Source organism: Tenrec ecaudatus, chromosome 13 (genome assembly GCF_050624435.1).
Source record: "Tenrec ecaudatus isolate mTenEca1 chromosome 13, mTenEca1.hap1, whole genome shotgun sequence".
Taxonomy (NCBI): Eukaryota; Metazoa; Chordata; class Mammalia; order Afrosoricida; family Tenrecidae; genus Tenrec; species Tenrec ecaudatus.
The window spans coordinates 6,331,006-6,350,498 of record NC_134542.1 but is presented as its reverse complement, the minus strand read 5'-3'; the positions used below and the strand labels follow the sequence as shown (position 1 = coordinate 6,350,498).

At 56.8% G+C, this 19,493-nt stretch overlaps 1 protein-coding gene across 3 annotated transcripts in view; it reads left to right on the top strand.

Annotated features, from left to right (window-relative positions):
* DGKD (diacylglycerol kinase delta) overlaps nucleotides 1-19,493 on the top strand; it is an 82,460-nt gene that overhangs the window by 14,221 nt on the left and 48,746 nt on the right. For all 3 annotated transcript variants that reach the window (XM_075528889.1, XM_075528890.1, XM_075528888.1), the window contains exons 2-3: nucleotides 14,191-14,301; nucleotides 15,769-15,849. In XM_075528889.1, coding sequence (XP_075385004.1) covers nucleotides 14,191-14,301; nucleotides 15,769-15,849 — 192 coding nt within the window. The remainder of the gene's footprint in view (nucleotides 1-14,190; nucleotides 14,302-15,768; nucleotides 15,850-19,493) is intronic.

Below are 19,493 nucleotides of genomic sequence, written 5' to 3'. Positions count from 1 at the left end.
TTCCCCTCCTCCTGCCACTGCTTCCCCATTTGTCCGGTGGTGTCTCCTGCAAAGCCGTGTGGCTCCTCTCTTGGCGCAGTCACCGTGTCAGTGGCTGGGGTGCACTTCAGTGCAGAGTGGAAAAGTTTCCCCCACCACCCCCCTTCCCGATGCCCCGTCTACCCCTCCAGGGGAACCACCCCCTAAAGCCTTTTGTGCCATACTGACATCTGGCTTGAGGAGGAGGGGGCCAGAGCCGAGTGTGGACCAGAGTGGGCAGCCGGCAGGTGTGTGTGGCCGCAGAGGCCTGCGCCGGGACGGGCTGTCCCTCTTCACTCTGCCCTCTTGGGCTCAGCTGACAGCTTGAGGTTCTGGGAGCCTCTCAGTGAGTCTGGCAGCTTCCTCTGCGTGGGTGGGGGCATCCCCACGCATTTTACTTTCCCCCTTCTGTGCAGTTCTCCGGGCTCCTCAAACACGCTGCGCCCTCACGTCTTGCCTTCTCTGGAAGTTTCCTGCCAGCACCGCTCGGCTGTTCCCCTCCGCGCCTTCTCGGGTCCACACGTGGTCTGTCACCCCGTCTAAAGCTGACCCTCATTCTGCTCACTGGCTTCTCTTTTCTTTTTTTTTTTTCCCTTTTCAAATCCTGGCCGGTATCGGCTTGTTTTTTCATTTCATGCTATACTTCACACCCTTTAAAAAAAAGGTCATTTTACGTTTTTTGCATAGAGACCATGGCTTCCTGAGAACAAGGAGCATGCTCTCTACATTGGTCTTGGGTGGTCTGCCCAGACTCACCTTCCAGTGGTCTGCAGGCTGTCTCCCATGTGACCCGTGGCCACTGGGAGCAGGCTGGTGTCACCAGGCAGATCCAGGGCTGTGCCTCCCTCCCCCTCTGGTCTGGTTCCTGGGTGCTGTGGCTTTGCCCTCTGGAGTGTTGGGGTGTGTCAGGATCTGGGGTGCCCACCTGTGGCTGGCTGGCCGGCCCTGCCAGGGCTGCACCTGGGTCCTGGGGTTGTCCTGAGCTGGCTTGGTGGGTCCAGGATGGGGGCCTGACTGACAGGTACTGTGTGTCCTCAGAAGCAGCACAGCCAGTGAGAGGTGGCAGCCAGCCAGTCCTCCTGCACTTGGTCTCCTGGTGACTGTGCCCACGCCCCGCTGTTAAACACATGCCCCCAAGCTTTTCAGGGTTGGTTGACCATTGTGCCCAGGCTCAATTGGTGTCAGCAGAGCTCAAAGAGTGATTTTGAGTAGGCCTGGTGGCTCATTGGGTATGCCACCTGGAAAGTCAGTGGAGCAGTCCCCCTGCCCAAGAAGCTTGCTGTGGACTGGAACTGACTCCAAGGCGGTGGGCTGCGGAGCCCTCCCCGGGTGGTGGGTAGGCTCCCGGCTAAGAACTGGAAGGCTGGTGGTTTGAAGCCACTCAGAAGCCCCGTAGGTCCTTTGGTCTTTCGGGAAGACCTGGCACTTTGACCTCCTGAAGGTTAAAAACAAAAGAACAAAACCAAACTCAATTCTGACCTGTAGAAAGCCCATGGACAAGCTAGAACTGTCCCTGTGAGCTTTGCAGACTGTGACGTAGGGGAGAAGAAAGCCCTGTCTTTCTCCCCTCCAGATGACAGCCCGGAAACCCTGTGGGGGCGGTTCTGCCCTGCCATGGGGTGCACTATTAGGTGGGTGCACTGCAGTGGTGGGGCCTTGTGTATGTGTGTTTTAATATGTTCTGTAACCCCAAGTTTTTGCTTTATGTACACACTTGAATGCAGACGGAAAGGCTCTTATCTCAGAGTGCAAGTAGTCGGTGTGAGCAGTGGCTGGGTTCTGGGTGTTCCTGGAGTAGACACAAAGTCACCGGTCAACTCCTCCGCCCGGAGCTGGGCGGTTTCACCCACGGCCTTGTTTGTTCTGCCCGCTCTGGACCCGGCAAACACCGTCCGCTCTGCGAGCACCCTGGGAAAAACTCACGGCCACCCTGAGGGCCCTGAAGACTCTGGTGCTGCTGCTGGGTAAGCCTGGTGCTAATTGCAAGGCCGCTGGGTCAAATGCACTGGCCGCTCTTTGGGAGAGAGATGAGACTGCTCCCGTGAAGTTGTACAGCCTGGGAACTGTTAGCAGAGTATAGAGTCGCTGTGAGTGGGATGGCTCCAGTGGCAGTGGGTTTTTTTTTTTAAATCATGCATTGGGAGGTTTTGGATGGTGCATATGGGTAAGTGTTGGCTACTAGCCCAAAGGTTGGCGGATTGAGCATACTCAGAGGCTCCTAGAAGCAAAGTCCTGGCAGGCTGCCTGGAATCCCCTGGGTGGTGGGATTGACTTCACGCAGTGCACAACAGAAACACTGTTGCTTCCCGCAGACACCCTGCAGGTTGGAAGTTGCTTTTGTGCATCTCTTGCTGCCCTCGGTCAGCGCCTTTTGGGGTGAGGAACAGGCCGGAAGCTGGCAGGTGGAGGAGTAGGGTCACTTTCCCTTCCAGTCCCCAAGGCACCTCGCCCTCACCTCTCTCCTGGCACGTTGATAGACGGTTCAGAAATCTCCAGCGGACAAGTGTGTTCAGAACAGTTTGATCCGCCTCCCCCCTCCGGCGTTACCCCCTGAGACTTTGAAAACAACAGCTCATGGCGCTTAAAAAAAGAAGTCTCTACTGGAGAGCATTTTCCTGCCAGGTCAAGGGTCACCTCTTTCATCATCTGAGTGTTCAGTCAATATTTGTCCAGAGGGGATTTCGTTCCGCAGGTCAGCGGGAGATGGACTTTAGCTTGCAGGCCTCTCGGGCACAGAGTTGTGGGGACACGAGGGGGGTGGCGTTGTCCCTGATATGTGGGCTCTGAGTAGTGGAGATGGGTGGTACCTCGATACGGACACACGCATATTATGGGCTGAATCACGCCCTCCAAAAACGAGTCTTACAACCCCCACACCTGGAGCCCTCATGGGGTAGTGGATTCAGTGTTGGGTTGGTCAGCCAGCGCCAGCTCCTTGGGAGAAAGATGAGGCTGTCTGCTCCTATAATGATTTGAAAAACCCCAAACGCCAAACCCCCCACTGCCACCGTGTCGGTTCTGGCTCCTAATGAATCTGTAGAAGATTTCTGAGACGAATTCTTTCCAGGAGCAGATAAACCTCTTTTTCCCGAGGTGCTGCTGGTGGGCTTGAACTACCGACCCTGTGGTTATCACTCTGACACTTAACCCACAGGGTCACTGTGAAGATTGACGGCCCTGCAGCTCTTGGGAACTGTTCCCCGCCGCCCTCTGGGGTCACTGTGGACCGGAATTGGGCTTGATTTGGGTTTGTACCTGTAAGTGCCAGTTCTTGGGGATTTCGGCTGTCTGGTTCGCTAAGGTTATCTGGGGTTTGTTAATGAGGCCCTTTCCCTGTAGGGTGTGTTTCCTAGGAACTTTGAGCTGTCAAAGATTAGGCCCAGAAGCAGGAAGGACAAGTGGGGAAGGCACATAGCACGCAGAGCTCTCCACGGAACACCCAGGGGCTGGCTGAGACAAGGGCCTGACCCTGAGTCGGCAGAGAGCCTGCCCTAAGTAAGGGCCAGCCTTTCCTCTCACCTCCTGACCGGGAGAAAGACGAGTCTTTGGGCACCTGTAAAGACTCTCGGCCTCGGAAACCCACAAGGACAGCTCAGCCTGTGGCGTCAGCCTCATAGGATTGAGCTGGTTTTGTTTTTAGGGCCCCCTGAACAGTGAGAAAATGCATCTCTGTTCTTGAGCTGTACCCCCTTGTGGTATTTCTCCTGCAGCAGTATTAAGAAATGGAGACACCATTGGTGCCTGCAGTTTTGTCTGAGTTTGTAAAAAGGAAACATTTCCTCCATTTTTTTTGTGTGTGCTTTGAACTATGATTTGGGTGAAGGCTTACAGAGAACATTGGTTAACCATTCAACAGTTTGTCCACATTGTGTTTCATGCCACTGATTGCGATTCCAGCCATGTCACAGAGCCCTGTCTACACCCCCCCTTGGGGTTTTCGGTTTCCACCAGTCTGCCTCCCCTAACCCTTTCTGCCTCCTGAACGATGCTTGTAGGGTTGACTGCTTTAAGGAGGCTGCCTCCCGGGAGTTAGGGGTCCCCTCAGACGCTTGTCTGCCCTTTGGCGGAAAGTTGAACTGCAGGGGTGAGTTCAGTCTCCTGCTTGACGGGTCAGCAGGCCATGCCCCGGGGGTCCCACCAGTCTCTGTCAGACCAGGAAGCCTCCACCTCCCTCCCCCCTCTGCCATAACCTCCCACTGTGATCAATTGAGGGCAGTGGGCGCTGGCAGTGGGCAATGGGTGCTGCCACCATCTAGCTCTTCTCCCCTGCCTGCCCTTCCCTATGGACGATGTTGTCCCCTTGGGTCTCGATGAAATCAGGCAGAACGTCTTGGGGAACCGCAGCCTCCACACAGTCTCACCTCCCTTTGTCTTCCATGTCTCCATGAAGGTCCTGGGGGATCTGGTGCAGGGACCTGGGGTCACACATAGGTGCTGAAGTGTGGAGACGGGGCGCAGCAGTTATTGTGGCCCAAGACCATCTTCTGGACCCTGCCTGAGGCAGGACATAAAGAGGAGGGAGCATTTTAGCAGCGGGGGGGGGGGGGGAAGGGGGACCCCAGTGATGCTGGGGAAAATTGCGGCATCTGCTCTCCTCTCGGCAGACCCTGGGGTATCGTTAAGGCCATCAAAGCTTTGGGACAAAATCACTTCCAATCCCACTGCAGGGGAAAGGTCAGGGTCCCAGCAGAGAGAGAAGGGCTTTTCTTGCTTGGATAGTGGACAGTGTCTGGGGTCTTTGTAGCCCCTAAAAGACAGGCCTGGCCTTCTGTTCTCAAAACTCAGCCGCTGGAGCCCAGGGTCGCGCTGGCTCACATGTGGGCACCATGGCTTGGCTGTGGTTTGTGGGGCAACGTTCTGCACTGCTGCTGTGGGCAGACCAGGTCGCAGGGAGGCTCCAGTGCATCCATTCTGACTCCCAGCGAGACCCCCTACGCTCAGGCATGCGTCCTTGCTACAGATAGACCCCCAGGCTCTCATGTTTTGAACGGCTACTTCTCTGACAGCTGCCCCATCTCACAGTTCCATACGGGGCTCCCGAGGTGGGAGCAGATGCCCAAGCTTTTCTTTGATCCACTCCTAGCTGTGTCCTCAGGACAGGTGGCTTGTCTCTCATGTGTCGCCACCTTCCCTGTATGGAGAAGACAAATAGAGAAATACTGAGGAGGCTTTCTGGTGCAGGCCAGGTTTACGCCGCTTGCCGCTCCATTCTGCAGCAGCGCTGTCTTGTCCCCGTTCTGGGTATATGTTTTGGGGCTTCCCCCCTCCACTTCTCCTGGTGAGCCTGGGTGGTGTTGCTCAACACAGGCTTTGTGTCACTTTGTGGATGAAGGACAAAGAAGGTTTAAGGACATGCCAGTGACCTGCAGTTGACATGTGGCCTGGTGTGTTGCCCCTTTCTTCCCGGCTCACTGACCCTCCGGGTGGGCCAGGGCTGGTGGGGAGGACGTGGGCTCCTGTGTCTGCAGCCTGGGTGCCCTTTTGCTCCTCTGCCCCCGCGCTGTTCACCTATTGATTCCTGTGTGGCTGTTTTTATGTCTGTTGTTTGTTTTTCTAAACCATATAAATGGTGGTGTGGGGCTCTGGTGGCGTACCAAGTTCAATTATGTGATTGTTCCCTAACCATAAGGTCAGCGGTTCAAAACCACCGTGCACTCCTCTAGAGAAAGACGAGGTTTTCTGCTCCCGTAACAAGCTACTGTCTTGGAAACCCACAGGGTCACTGTGAGTTGGGATGGACTGATGGCCGTGAGGAAGGTGGTCTCAGTCCGTCCAGGTCATCCTTTTATTCATTGGTTTTGCACTTCCTTTATCTCTTCACATAAACAAAGACACATCTGATAGGGAAGAAGGTTCCATGAACAGAACAACCAAACATACTTGGAAGCCATCATTTGCTCACCATACCCACCCTATTGCTTCCTGGTGCTTCCCCGCGGCTGCTTGAGCACCTTTTCCAAGTGCCCACCTCACCTCACCTGCCCTGGTGGGGCCTGCTTCTGCCTTCTGCTGGCTTGTCTTGTTATCTCTTTGCTTTTTGTTTGGTGGAAGTCGGTCCCGCATTCCGATACTCAGGGTGGCTGTCAGAAGTCTTGCTGGTGTCACCTTCCTGATTGGGGCATGCCCTTGAACCTTCTTTTAAAGGTGTTTTTGATGACAGTTCTCCTCTTATGATTTTTGGTAACATGATGTACAACTCAGCGTGGGACGCCCGCTCACAGTTGCTTCACCTGTGCCAGTATCTCCGAGACCCCTCCCCATACTCGGAGCCCCGAGGTGCCATGAGTTGAGCACGGAGCCGCTCATCCAAAGGGTGGTAATTTGAAACCACCCAGCTCTTCAGAGAGTGGAGAAGAGGAGGCAGTCTGTGTCCAGAATGATGGAAAGACCTGCAGGAAACCCTGTGGGGCAGCTCTCCGTCAGAGGGGCACTGAGCTAGAATGAGGTTTCTGATCCGTGTTGTGTTGACAGTTTACACCTCGACTCTGCACCCCCGAACGTTCTCGGTGGTGCTCTAGATGGACTGTTGACTGGATGACTCTGAGAGCGGAACGCTTGAGTCCTGATGCTCCGTGGGGTGGTTTTGGTGCCTGGGCTAAAGACTGTGTGCAGGGAGTACATACAGAACTTCCCGAGTCTCTGGGAGAACCATCCATTAAGTCTGGCTTCCATATGTATTTGAAATTCTCTTCCGCAATTTCCCCCACTTTGATCAGGATCTGGTCATTGGATCCTCAATCAAAACTTGATGAACAGACTTCTGAAGAGTATTGCACTTGGGTCTGGCAGTCTTACATTTCGTATCTTTCATTTAAGGATGTTCCCAGCCCCCAAAGCATAAAGAGATTCTGTGTTGTGGGCTCAGAGTTTTGAAGTCTTGTCTTTTGTCTAAGATCCACATTCACCCGGGCCTGAAGTTGGAAGCTCCAGGACTGTCTTCTGAGTCCGTTTATCTCGCTTTCTCCAGTCTTTGTTGTCAGGGGACTGGATAACGTGTTTGTCTGGCCTGCCAACCTTGGGCCCGGAATCTCGAACTGAACTGAGTGATCTGTGGCGTGCAGGCAGAGACCCAACTAGAAAACCCGGAGCTTCAGCCTGCTCACTGGGATGTCACGCCTCTTCTCCCTGACCTGCTGTGGCTCCTCTGCCACACACCCAGGTTTCAAGTCTGGGTGGCCATTAGGTCCCACTTCTCCTAGTTTGCTGTTTACTGACACTGTCTTTGACTGGTTCTCTGGAGAACAACATCAGTGACCTTGCTTGTGTGCACAAATTCATGTCAAGGGAGCGGCTCACCCAGCTGTAGACGTGCACAAGGCCCAAGTCTGGACAGCTCCAAGTCCTTGGGTCAGAGGATAGGCTTTGGCCTCTCTTGACTCGGGTAGCTGACAAGGCTGATGAACCCACAGGCTCATGACCACAGCAGAGGCGATCGAGTCCAGAGTCGGCAGGTGAGATGGCAGGCCGGTGAGGACTCTGCAGATAGGAAGGCAATACTGCCTACTGGTTCAGGTCCAGAGAGCTGGAAGTCGAGAGGATGGGTCAGATGCAGGATCCAGATCCAGCAGAAAGGAAGCAAGCTTTTCCACAGTGCCCACTTATATGGGAAGCAGGCTATACAACCCAGAAGCTTCACTTGGGCTATGACCTTAGGTTGGGGCATTGCCCACCACCGTCATCTTCTTACAGCTGACTCCTCACACAGACCCCGTTAGGGAGGCGACTAGGTCACGTCATGAAGGATGACTAGATCTTAATGACAAACCACTGAGAAGCCTGGCCCAGCCAGGGACACGCAACCTCAACCATCACACTTGGTTACCGCGCAGCGTGTGTTCACAGAACCGGTGTCATGGATCGTCTTGAGCGAGTGGAAAGCCCTGCTCCAGCCCCCGGACACGGTGAAGTCCTCCCCAGCTGACAGCAGGGGGTGTGTGAGAGTGTGGGTAAATCTAACTCAAGCCACGGCACCACCACATGTGTCAGCAGGACATGCTCCGTGGGCAGGGTCTTTGTTGACCACCAGGCCTTTCTTTTGAGGCACCTCTGGGGGGGTGGGTGGCCTCAAACTTCTGATCTGTGGGTTAAATTCCCACAGGTTTTGTCAGCTGACTGTCTTCACCATTTGAGCCACGCCACTGCTGTCAAGTCTCTCGGACTCACAGTGACAACGTAGGGCAGAGTAGAACTGCCCCTTTGCGATTCTGAGGCCGTGAATCCTGATGGGAGCAGGCCGCCTCGTGGGTGACTGGTGGGTTTGAACTACTGACCCTGCGGTTCATTGCCCAGCATGTAACCCAGTGTGCCACCAGGACTCCTTTTGTGCCACCCAGGGGCCCCTAAAAGGTGTCTTCTACGAGGGGATCATGTCTAGGACATGCATGTGTTGTGACAAACGCAGTTCCAGGGTGACCTGTGTGGTGAGAGTATATACATAACAGGTCAAACCCCTGCCTATGCTGCCCCGCCCCACCATGTCCAGCAGCTTTGCTCCCATGGCCCGCTCTGGTCGCCTCCCAGTGCTCAGTGGTGCCCAGTGAGTGCGGTCTTGGAGACGCTGCCCTCACCACCTTACTTGGGCCACTCACCTGCTGGACTCCCCCTTCCTTTCTGTACCTGAATGTTGGCACTTGTGGCCCCCCCCTCCCACATTCAACCCCCTTTCTGGTCTCATGGATCTGAGTGATGCTGGTCCCACCTTCCCCAGGTATCTGGGAGAAACCCACGTCTCACCTCAAGGGTCCTCCTGGATGTCCCCCCTCCCCGCTTTGCTGTGTCTGCTGTTGTATCTTATGAGCATCTCACGCCTGCCTCCCTGGCCCCCATCCCCGCCTCTCCTCTGACAACATTTCTGGAGCGTTCGCTCTGCCTCCTGTTTTCATCCCCTCCCCACCTGTCCTCCACTCACTGTGTCCAGGCTCCCATGGTCTGCAGGACCGTGTCCAGTCCCATGGGCCAGCTACCAGCGGTGGTCCCCGCCCCCTGCCCTGGGCTCGGTCCCCCACCCCAGGAGCACTGGCGGCCCTCCGAGAAGCGCCGTGGTTGCAGGCTCTGCCTGCACCTGCCTGCTTTTCCCTACTCAGGCACCTGCCCCTACCTTGGCATCCCCAGTACCCCACCCTGCAGGGAACCCTCACTGCCACCCCCATATCTGCCCCGGACTGAGCTCTTGTTAGGTCCCCAGCAGGCCCAGTGTGTGTCCCACGTGGTGTTGCTGCCATGGGCAGGAGAAAGTGTGGGCATGGGGAAGGCTGGAGGGCCACCCTGCCTGCCCTGGGCAAGGCCATGCCAGTTCCTCCCAGCCAAAGACCTTGGCCGCTCCGGCCCTTTGCCTGCCTGCTGGAAGTCCACTGCCTGGGGCACTTGGAGGCTTCTAGTGCAGGGATGTCCTGGCATGTAGGAGATCTGCCTCTGCCACAGGAGTGGGCCGTGGTGGGTGAGACTTGGCTTTGGTCCCTCCACTGTATTGTGTGTCAGGACTCTCAGCCAGGGCAGCCTGCCCTGGGAGTTTGTGACTCTGCCTTGGGGGTGTGGGGCGTCCACTTTCCCGTGGCTGCCCAATTTCTTAGCCAACAGGCTGCCCCAGATGCATTCTGAGGAGCTGGTGGGCTAAGTCCACCAGTGACTGCAGGAGGAAGAGGAGGTGGTCTGGTGCATGAAGATTTACAGCCTCAGAAACCCTAGGGGACAGTCCCGCCCGGCCACGCCTGGGGACTGACTCAGCCACCTGGTGTTTGCACTTGGTTTGGGCAGGATCAGAGGGGCTCCTCTGTTTGGGCAAAGACCTGCAGACAGGATCCTGGGCCTGGCTTGAGGGAGTGGGGCATGTTTGGGGTCTGTGCATGCTCTTGGTTGTGGGCTCCCTGCAGGGAGGGCCATGGCAGCTGAGAGGGGCTTCTTGTGAGCCCACGACAGGCTGAGGGTGCCAGGCTGCCGATGGCTGGCAGCAGGTTGCCTGGTGGCTTGGTGGAGAATGCCCGCAGTGTGCCTGTGGGCCCCACAAGCAGCGGGTCTGGGGAGGAGACGCTGCTTAGAGAAGGGCTGGGCTGTATCTGCCCCCAGCCGCTTCCGCTGAGACCCACCAGATTCTTTTTTCTGAGCACTCGAGTTCTAAAAATAGAGCCCTGTTCGCCCCGGGCAGCACGCTCTCAGGCTGTGTGTGTGTGCGTGCGTGTGTGTGCAAGCGCGCGCACAGGGAGGAGAGGCCTAGTGGGCTGTGTCTGCATTTCGCTGTCCTTTTATGTGTGAGTTGTGTGGCGGGAGACCCAAGAGCAAACACTGTTGCTTTTATTCTCTAAAAATAACCCTCTAGAACTTTTGGGTTCTCTGGCTTGTTGGTTTTGCTGCTGTTTTTTAAATAAGAGTTTGCATGTGATAGAAGCAATGGCTTCCCCTGCAGAGGTGAGTGGTCCCTACAGAGGGGAATGGTCCCTGCAGAGGGGAGTGGACCCTGTAGATGGTGGAGTGGTCCCTGCAGAGGGGAGTGTGGACCCTGTAGAGGGGAGTGTGGTCCCTGCAGAGGGGAGTGGACCCTGCAGAGGGGGGTGGACCCTGCAGAGGGGAGTGGTCCCTCCGGAGGGGAGTGGACCCTGCAGAGGGGAGTGGTCTCTGCAGAGGGGAGTGGACCCTGCAGAGGGGAGTGGACCCTCCAGAGGGGAGTGGTCCTTGCAGAGGGGAGTGGTCTCTGCAGAGGGGAGTGGACCCTGCAGAGGGGAGTGGACCCTATAGATGGTGGAGTGGTCCCTGCAGAGGGGAGTGTGGACCCTGCAGAGGGGAGTGGTCTCTGCAGAGGGGAGTGGACCCTGCAGAGGGGAGTGGACCCTCCAGAGGGGAGTGGTCCTTGCAGAGGGGAGTGGTCTCTGCAGAGGTGAGTGGACCCTGCAGAGGGGAGTGGTTCCTGCAGAGGGAGGGGTCCCTGCAGAGGGGAGTGGACCCTGCAGACAGGAGTGGTCCCTGCAGAGGGGAGTGGACCCTGCGGAGGGGAGTGGTCCCTGCAGAGATGAGTGGACCCTGCAGAGGGGAGTGGTCCCTGTAGATGGGGGAGTGGACCCCGCAGAGGGGCGTGGTCCCCGCAGAGGGGAGTGGTCCCTGCAGAGGTTGTGGACCCTGCAGAGGGAGTGGTCCCCGCAGAGGGGAGTAGACCCCGCAGAGGGGAGTGGACCCCGCAGAGGGGAGTGGTCCCTGCAGAGGTGAGTGGACCCTGCAGAGGGAGTGGTCCCTGCAGAGGTGAGTGGACCCTGCAGAGGGGAGTGGTCCCTGTAGATGGAGTGGACCCTGCAGAGGGGAGTGGTTCCTGTAGATGGGCGAGTGGACCCTGCAGAGGTGAGTGGTCCCCGCAGAGGGGAATGGTCCCCACAGAGGGGAGTGGACCCCGCAGAGGGGAGTGGTCCCTGCAGAGTGGAGTGGTCCTTGCAGAGGGGAGTGGACCCTGCAGAGGGGAGTGCACCCTGAAGAGGGGAGTGGTCCCTGCAGAGGGGAGTGGACCCTGCAGAGGGGAGTGGTTCCTGTAGATGGGCGAGTGGACCCTGCAGAGGTGAGTGGTCCCCGCAGAGGGGAATGGTCCCCACAGAGGGGAGTGGACCCCGCAGAGGGGAGTGGTCCCTGCAGAGTGGAGTGGTCCTTGCAGAGGGGAGTGGACCCTGCAGAGGGGAGTGCACCCTGAAGAGGGGAGTGGTCCCTGCAGAGGGGAGTGGACCCTGCAGAGGGGAGTGGTCCCTGTAGATGGGGGAGTGCACCCTGAAGAGGGGAGTGGTCCCTGTAGAGTGGAGTGGTCCCTGCAGAGGGGAGTGGACCCTGCAGAGGGGAGTGGTCCCTGTAGATGGGGGAGTGGACCCTGCAGAGGGGAGTGGTCCCTGCAGAGGGGAGTGGACCCTGTAGGTGGGGGAGTGAACCCTGCAGAGGGGAGTGATCCCTGCAGAGGGGGTGGGTGGTCCCTAGATGGGGTAGTAGACCCCACAGAGAGAGGTGAGGGAGATGTGTGGGGCCCAGAGAGATGTGTCAGTTCAGCAGGCCTGAGGTCAGGAGAGAGACTTTGACATCCACCAGGAGCCGTGGGCAGCAGCATCCTGCGTCCAGGAGCCGTGCAGCAGCACTGTGCATGGGGACCTGGGCACAAGCAGGTTGGTGGGGCCAGAGTCCCAGTAGCCCTAGCAGCTGGTGTGAGTCTGAAGTGACTGTGATTCGAGGAGGGGCCCTCTGTTGTACTCACAAGTGCCCTGGAAGGTGGACTCCTTGCCGGTAGACGGAGGACCAGCTTGATCAGGTGCCCACCACCGGGGCCTTGTCCCTTCTGTCCCCACCTGTTCTGCACTGCAGAAGCCGCCTTGGTTAGCTACAGTGTGGGCTTCTGCTAGTGGCCATGGCTGGTGGGTGATGTCCCCTGACTCCCTTTCCCTGGCTCTCTGTCGTCGTTATCGGAGCGTGAGTGGGAGACTGTCTCAGAGGTGAGAGGTTGCGGTAGTCCTGCCCAGGGTGCCCTTCCTTCGCCTGCTCTTCAGGGGGCAGCAGGGCGGCGTTTGCACCCCTGGGCACCGGAGCTGTGCATGAGGCCGTCATGACCACCATGTGGGTGAGCAGCTGAGCTGCTTGCAAGTGGTCGGACATGTAAAGCCCTCTGTCCTGGGCAGTCCTGGGGAGGACACTGGGGGAGGGGGAGCAGGCCCTCTGGGCTACAGTTCATCCAGAGCTGCTGTTCACGAGTGGACGGGCATTGGTGTGTTATGTGCGTGTGTGTGTCTGTGTGTCGACGAGGTGTCTGTGGGCTATGGGTGAGTGTTAGCGGATGTGTGGATGGGTATGCTTGTGTTGGTGAAGTGTGAGGATGGTGCGTGCAGGTGGGCTGTGCTTGTGTTTGTGCTGGCGAGGTGTGTGGATGTGTGGTGGTATTTGTGGATGTGGTATATATTTTGGTGATGGTGTGTGTGTCTGTTGACAAGGTGTGTGCATGGTGACAGGGTGTGTCTGTGTTGACTGGCTATGTGTTAATGGGGTGTTGACAAGTTGATGTGTAGATATTTATCGATGGTTGTGTTGATGTGTGTGTGAATTGGGGGTGCTGGGGGATCATTTTTCACTTCAGTGGTAGAGGCACCACGCGTCTTGACTTTGGTCCCCTGTGACCCTGGCATCCGCTCTTGACTTCTGCATCTCTGCGGTGAAGTGTGGTCTCTGGGACGGCTTCACACGGGTTTTGTCTTACGTAGTTCTATGTGGCCACAGAGACCTAAATAGAGACGCTTTTTAGGAAACGTTACCTAACGTGCGGTGCTCTGAGGGACTCCACAATTAGGCAGAAACGCCAGGCCAGCGTTCTTGTCTGTGAGCAGGTGTTTTCCGGCCCCGGGTAGGATGGATGTGTGTGAATGTAGAGCAGGGCCTTGTGGGTGAATTTTGACTGTTGGTGGCCCCGCGTGGCCCAGGCCTCTAACTTCTGGCAGGGCTGTGGGCCCCCTGTCCCAGTAGGGGTGAGGGCAGGCATGGGGAGAAGTCGCGGCCCCTCCTCTTTGTGGCTGTAATTGAACCAAGCTTTGGGGCTTGGGCCAGTTTCTGGCTTCTCCGGCTTCTGCCCTGTCTTGGTGGAGTCCGGGTCAGATTATTGGGGTGAAGCTGGGGACCTGTAGTGCTTGGCCACGTGCTGATTTCTCTCACGACACGTCCAGCGTATGACTGGGGTGGGGGGCAGTAACAGTGGGGGGCCTGTGTTAGCTACCCCAGAGCCCTGCACACTGATTCATGTGTGACGCGTGGCTGGGTGAACAGTGCGGGCAGGGACGTAGCCCCTGAGCCTGGGGCACCGATGTAGGGAGGGCCTGAGGGAGTAGCCCCCAAGCCATGGACACAGGTGACTGGAGGTGTTGGTCTGAGTGGCCAAGCCCAGAGCCCCGGACACAGATGGTTTTGGCAACAGGATTCCGAGCAAAGGCAGGAGGCGAGGAAAGGAGCAGGGCTGAGAATAGCGGTGTCAGGGCAGGAGTGCCCCGCCTGCACCACCGTTAGCATCCTCACTGTGGCCCCAGAGCCTCAGCATCCTCCGGCCACTAACCAGCCCCTGACTTGTCCACTGGGGCCTGTGAGCGCATGGGCGGCCTGAGGGCCGAGGGTCCAGGAGGGCGTGGTGGGCAGGCTGATGGGCCCCGAAGCCACATACCTCTGACCACCTTTCTGTCCTTGTAGACCATCATCAAGGAGGGTGTGCTGACCAAACAGAACAACTCATTCCAGCGCTCCAAAAGGCGGTACTTCAAGCTCCGGGGACGCACGCTGTACTACGCAAAGACTGCCAAGGTGAGGCTGGGTCGGGGGCCAGGTTCCCCACGTCCTCGGCTGGGCAGGCAACATCCTTTCTCGCCTTGCTGACTTCCTGCAAGCTCAGTGATGGACGCCTGGAGGCGAGCTCGCCTTTCAGACAAAGCCACCGGTCCCGCTTTCTCTTCCTTTAATGGCCTGCCGCAGCACCGACATGCTGCAGGCCGAGTGCCGTGTGCTCAGAGAGGCTGGGGATCGCAGGCTCAGGCGAGGCGGTGGGCACAGCAGTTACAGCCCTTGAATGTGTGGCACAGGAGGTCGGTGGTTCTATCCCACCAGCTGCTGTGCAGGAGAAAGGAAGGTGTGGCCCTTGGGGTCGCTGCATGTCGGAATCTCCCTGGTGGACCGGGTTACCTGGGGTACACCCCCAAAATATGAAACTCTCTATTCCTGGGCCTTCTCTCTAGGGGTGTGCTGAGAGTCAGGAATTCTGAGCGCTGTGTTTGTGTGGGGCTCCACCACACCATTTTTGTTCTCATGTCAGTCTTTAAATGCCTGAAGTCCGAGTTGTTTACATTTTGAGCTGTATCATGAGAGGTAGGTTCTCTCTGGCCTGTTCTGACCCAGCCCGTCTTGGGGACAGGGGCACGCAGGACAGCAGGCTCCGACCAGCAGCCTCTGGGCTTAACCAGTGCACCACCGGGCTCCTGCACGGGAATCCTAACAGAAGGCACTCGGCTGCTGCAATGGATAGGAGACCCCCCATGAGTTAGGGTGCATGGTTTTGACTGTCCTGGTGGTGCGGCAGTTACACATTGGTTAGCAGTTCGAAACCACCAGCTATTCTGAGGGAGAGAGACGAGGCTTCCTACTTCCTCAAGGAGTCACGGTCTCGGGGATATCGACTCAACAGCAGTGAGTGTTGTTTGGTTTGGAGTGTGCGAGTGGAGGTTACTGTGACCCCCTGTCTCCTCCCCCCAGTGCACTGAGCCTTCCGCCTTCTCTCCTTTCTTCACACTGTCCCAGGTGTCTCTCATTCTCAATCGTCCGACACAAGTGCTTTGTTCAAATCCATTGCTGTCGACTGGATTCCAGTAGATCACAGGGACCCTGGGAGCAGAGTAGGTCAACTGGATTCCAGTAGATCACAGGCACCCCGTGGAGCAGAGTAGGTCGACTGTATTCTAGTAGATCACAGGCACCCTGTGGAGCAGAGTAGGTCGACTGGATTCCAGTAGATCACAGGCACCCCGTGGAGCAGAGTAGGTGCTCTGACGGTGCTGTGGGGTGAGCGTTGGGCTGCCAGCCCCAGGTCAGCAGTTCAAGCCCCAGCTGATGGTCTCTGCTCGCGTCCCCAGCCTCATGAGCGGCTTCCCTTTGAGGACCTTTGGGTGGGTGTGTGTGTGCAGCGTGCCCCTGCCCCCCCACCCCCCCCCCCGTCTGGGCCCCCTGTCCGTCCTGTGGGGTGCCTGTGGGCGTGCTGACCCTCCCTCCCTCTTTCCCCAGTCCATCATTTTTGATGAGGTGGACCTGACGGATGCAAGCGTGGCTGAGTCCAGCACCAAGAACGTCAACAACAGCTTCACGGTAAGACTGGCGGTGGGCACCCTCCCCGCCCTTGGTCTGATTTGGCCCTGCCCTTGTCTGGGTACACAAGGACATCTCATTCTCACCTCCTTCTTCCTGACTGGAGCTTTCCCGGGTAAATCTCGACTCTGGCTGGTGAGGTCAGCGGGAGGACTTTACAGAAGTGTCCTCGTCCCGATCACGGTAGAAAAGTGTTGTCATCAGGGGCCGACCAGTCGGTTCAACCCACAGAGACCCGATGGACCAGAAAGGAAAACCCCGCCTGGCCAGCGCCATCGCACAGCCCATGAGGGGCAGCCTTTTTCTCGCTGACCCTCCCCTTGACCCAGCATGGACCCTTCCCAGACACTGCGCTCTCCTGACCACACGTCCAAAGCATGGGAGATGAGGTCTTCCTGTCCTTGCTTCCCTGGAGCCTCGTGGCCATACTTCTTCAGATGTGTGTCCAGGGACTTTGCGCATTCCTCTCCTGCACCGAGAATCACATGCGTGGAGTCTTCCTCAGTCCCTGTGTGACTTTCACACATGCACAAGGCGACGGAACATCATGGCTGGGGTCAGGAGCACCTCTGTCCTCCAGGAAGGAGGTCGGGGTGGTGAGGGGATAGCTGCCACTCACCCATCTTGAACAAACAAACAGAAGGTGAACATTGGGGTGCATGTCTGTCCTCTTTTCTTTTTCACTCTTAAGCTTTTCTCTCCCTAAGCTTCTAAAAGTTGCAGTGGTGTCTGCCCTGCCCTCCCAGCCCTCCCCACCCCAAGCCCCTAAATGGATAAAACCTACAGAGAAAGACATGGTGTGAGGTGTTGGGGAAGGGCTTGTGTGAAATCCCGAGAGCCCATCACTCAGAGATGAACCTGCTGCTCAGGTCAGGGGGTTTGGTCCCCTTTGGTGCCCTCACCCACCTGCCTCTGTCTCAATGGGGGCTGCCGGACAGGTGCCATCCGGTGAAGTGCTCAGCTGATACAGCTAGATGTTTTCCTCCACTCAGAGGCACCATGGAGGGAAGGCCTGGCAGCCACTTCTGAACACAGCCCCAGCTCTGCTCAGCCCCCCCACCCTCACCCCCATCCCGGGGCGCCGTGAGTCAGTGCTGGTGGGCAGCTGTTGCTCTGCCTTTGCACATGCACCGTGAGATGCCCCCCACTCTCGGGTGTGACACCTGCTGCCCTTGACTGGGCAGGTGACATGACCCTACCCCCGAGCCTGCTGGATAAGCTCTGCTGAACGACGCAACTGACATCTTTCAGCGTTTGTTCGTCTGCGTGTTGCTGCTCACCAGAAACGAGGGGTTTCCTGACCGAGAAAGAAGGGGTGGCTCAAGTGTCTCAGCAATGCTTTTCGGACGCAGGGGAAGCTGAGTCATTCTCTCCACGTTTCTCAGAAAAACACACTCCTGTCCCCTTGTCAAAGCCAGCACGCAGTGACCCTGTAGGACAGGGCAGAACTGGTCCCGTGGCTTTCCAGACGGTTATCTGCGGGAGTTGAAAGCCCTGAGCTCTCCTGTGTGCAGCTGGTGGTTGTGCACTGGTGACCCTGGCCCCTCCCCCCTGTGTGAGGACCTGCCGTTGTAGCTCAGGGAAGGAGGGCTCCAGGCACTTTTAGGTCCCACCCCCCTTTTCTTTTTGTTTAGTTTTTGCTGTTACTGATGCAGACAAGACCCCCTCCCTCCATCGGAACATTCGTCTCCCTAGTGATGCTGTCGTCACTGTGCGTGGGTTTGCTGTGTGGCTGGCTGAGTTTGTCAGGCCCTGTGGGCTCCTCCACGTCATTCCTCGTCGGACGGAATATCAGTGCGCTCTCCTTGTTGGTTGTGTGCTGGGTTTACTGGTTGTGGTTAGATCACATCACCCATGTAGCCAGATGGATTGTTCTTTGATTTGTGGCTTTTAGGATCCGTGGGAGGAACAGGGGTTGGATTTCAGTGGGGTTTTTATGACCGCTTATTTGAGATGTCCACTGGGTAGCGTTTATTTGTGCTATATCAATACATTTCCCAATAGCCCACAGCCTTGGGCAATGCTGACTCCCCCCTCCAGTTGTACAGTTCGTGATGCCCACTGGTGGGCGGCCCATGTGGTCACGAGTGGCCTTTGTTTGGTTCTAGTGTTCACTGGCTTCATGCAAATCCGTTGAATGAACTCACATTTCTGTGTCCTGGTGCAGTGGGCCAATGTCAGGATGCTAGCCAGGAGCTTGAACCCACCAGCTGCTTCTTGGGCGAAAGACGAGGCAGGCCACTTCCGTCAAGGTTCACTGTCGTGGGCACCCTGTGGGGCCATTCACGCTGGCTCACAGGTTACGACGTGGAGCCAGGATCCACTCCGGAGCAGCAGGCTGGGCTCTCTGGTTTGGGGACATCTCACCTACTTTGGACATGTCAGGAGACGCCAGTCCCTGGAGAAGGACATCATATTTGGTAAAGGGACAGCGAACCAGAGGAAGGCCCTCCAGGAGACAGATGGACACTGGCTGCGGCAGTGGGCTCAGATGTGAGGACCAGTGGGAGGAGGAGTGCACAGGCCCGGCGGCTGGAGTTCTGCCATCCACTGGGTCGCCATAGGTCAGAACTGGCTCAAGGACAGGGATGGTTTTGGAATCTGAGGGAACGTCCCTTTTTATTCTGACTGTCCCTGTTGTTCGAGATGGTGGGGCTCCTCAAGGAGGTGGGCAGGGCGCCGCAGATCAAGAGCAGAGGTGAAGGGTTTAGTGCATATGGGCAGTGCTGTGAGCCACCGACAAGCAGGCGTCCAGGGGCCCCAGGCTGTTCTCAAAGGCTGGCTTCATGCTCTCTGCTCCTTTGTGGCTGCTTGTTTTTCTCCCCCTTGTGCTATTTCTGTCACTTGCTTTCACACCTCACCCACACCAGTGGGTTTGGCAGCATGTGCGACCGCGCCCCTCCGGGACTCTTTCTCCTGGAAGGGCGTCAAGGTGAGCCTTCTAGTGTCCCTGCTCGGGGCTTTGGGTCTTCTTGCTGCGTGTTGGCGGTGACGAACACGCCGTGGTTTTCCTTTGTTTGTCTCTCTGTTCCTTAAGCTTTTGGGTCATCAGTTCTAGTCTTATGATTTCTAATTCACTTCCTGCATTTATTCTTGTGTGCCATCCCCACCCCAACCCATACACCACCGTGCTTTCCATATATGTGTGCCTGTATGTCCACATACAAACATGAACACACATGCATGTTGCTGCACACACGTGCATCTGTCTATGCACACACATATGTACACACATAGAAACATACATATATACATGTCTATACACACAAACGTGCCTCCCCACATGTCTGTATGTACACATACACACGAGTATGCCTGTACAAACATACAATCATATATACTCATACAAACACACATATGTCTAGACATACACACACGTGTCTATAGACATGTATATATCACATGGGCCTGTACACACACGAACACACGTGTCTATAGACACACGTGTCTACACAAACACATGTGTCGACATACACACAAACGTGCACACGTGTCTATATACACACACAAGCACACGCGTGTCTATATACACACGTACAACTTGTTGATTGCTTCTTTTCCTTGTTATAAAAATCCTTAGACAGGATGAAGCCGTGCAGGATGCTGCATCTAATTCTGAAGCCCTCTCTGCTCACACCCAAAGT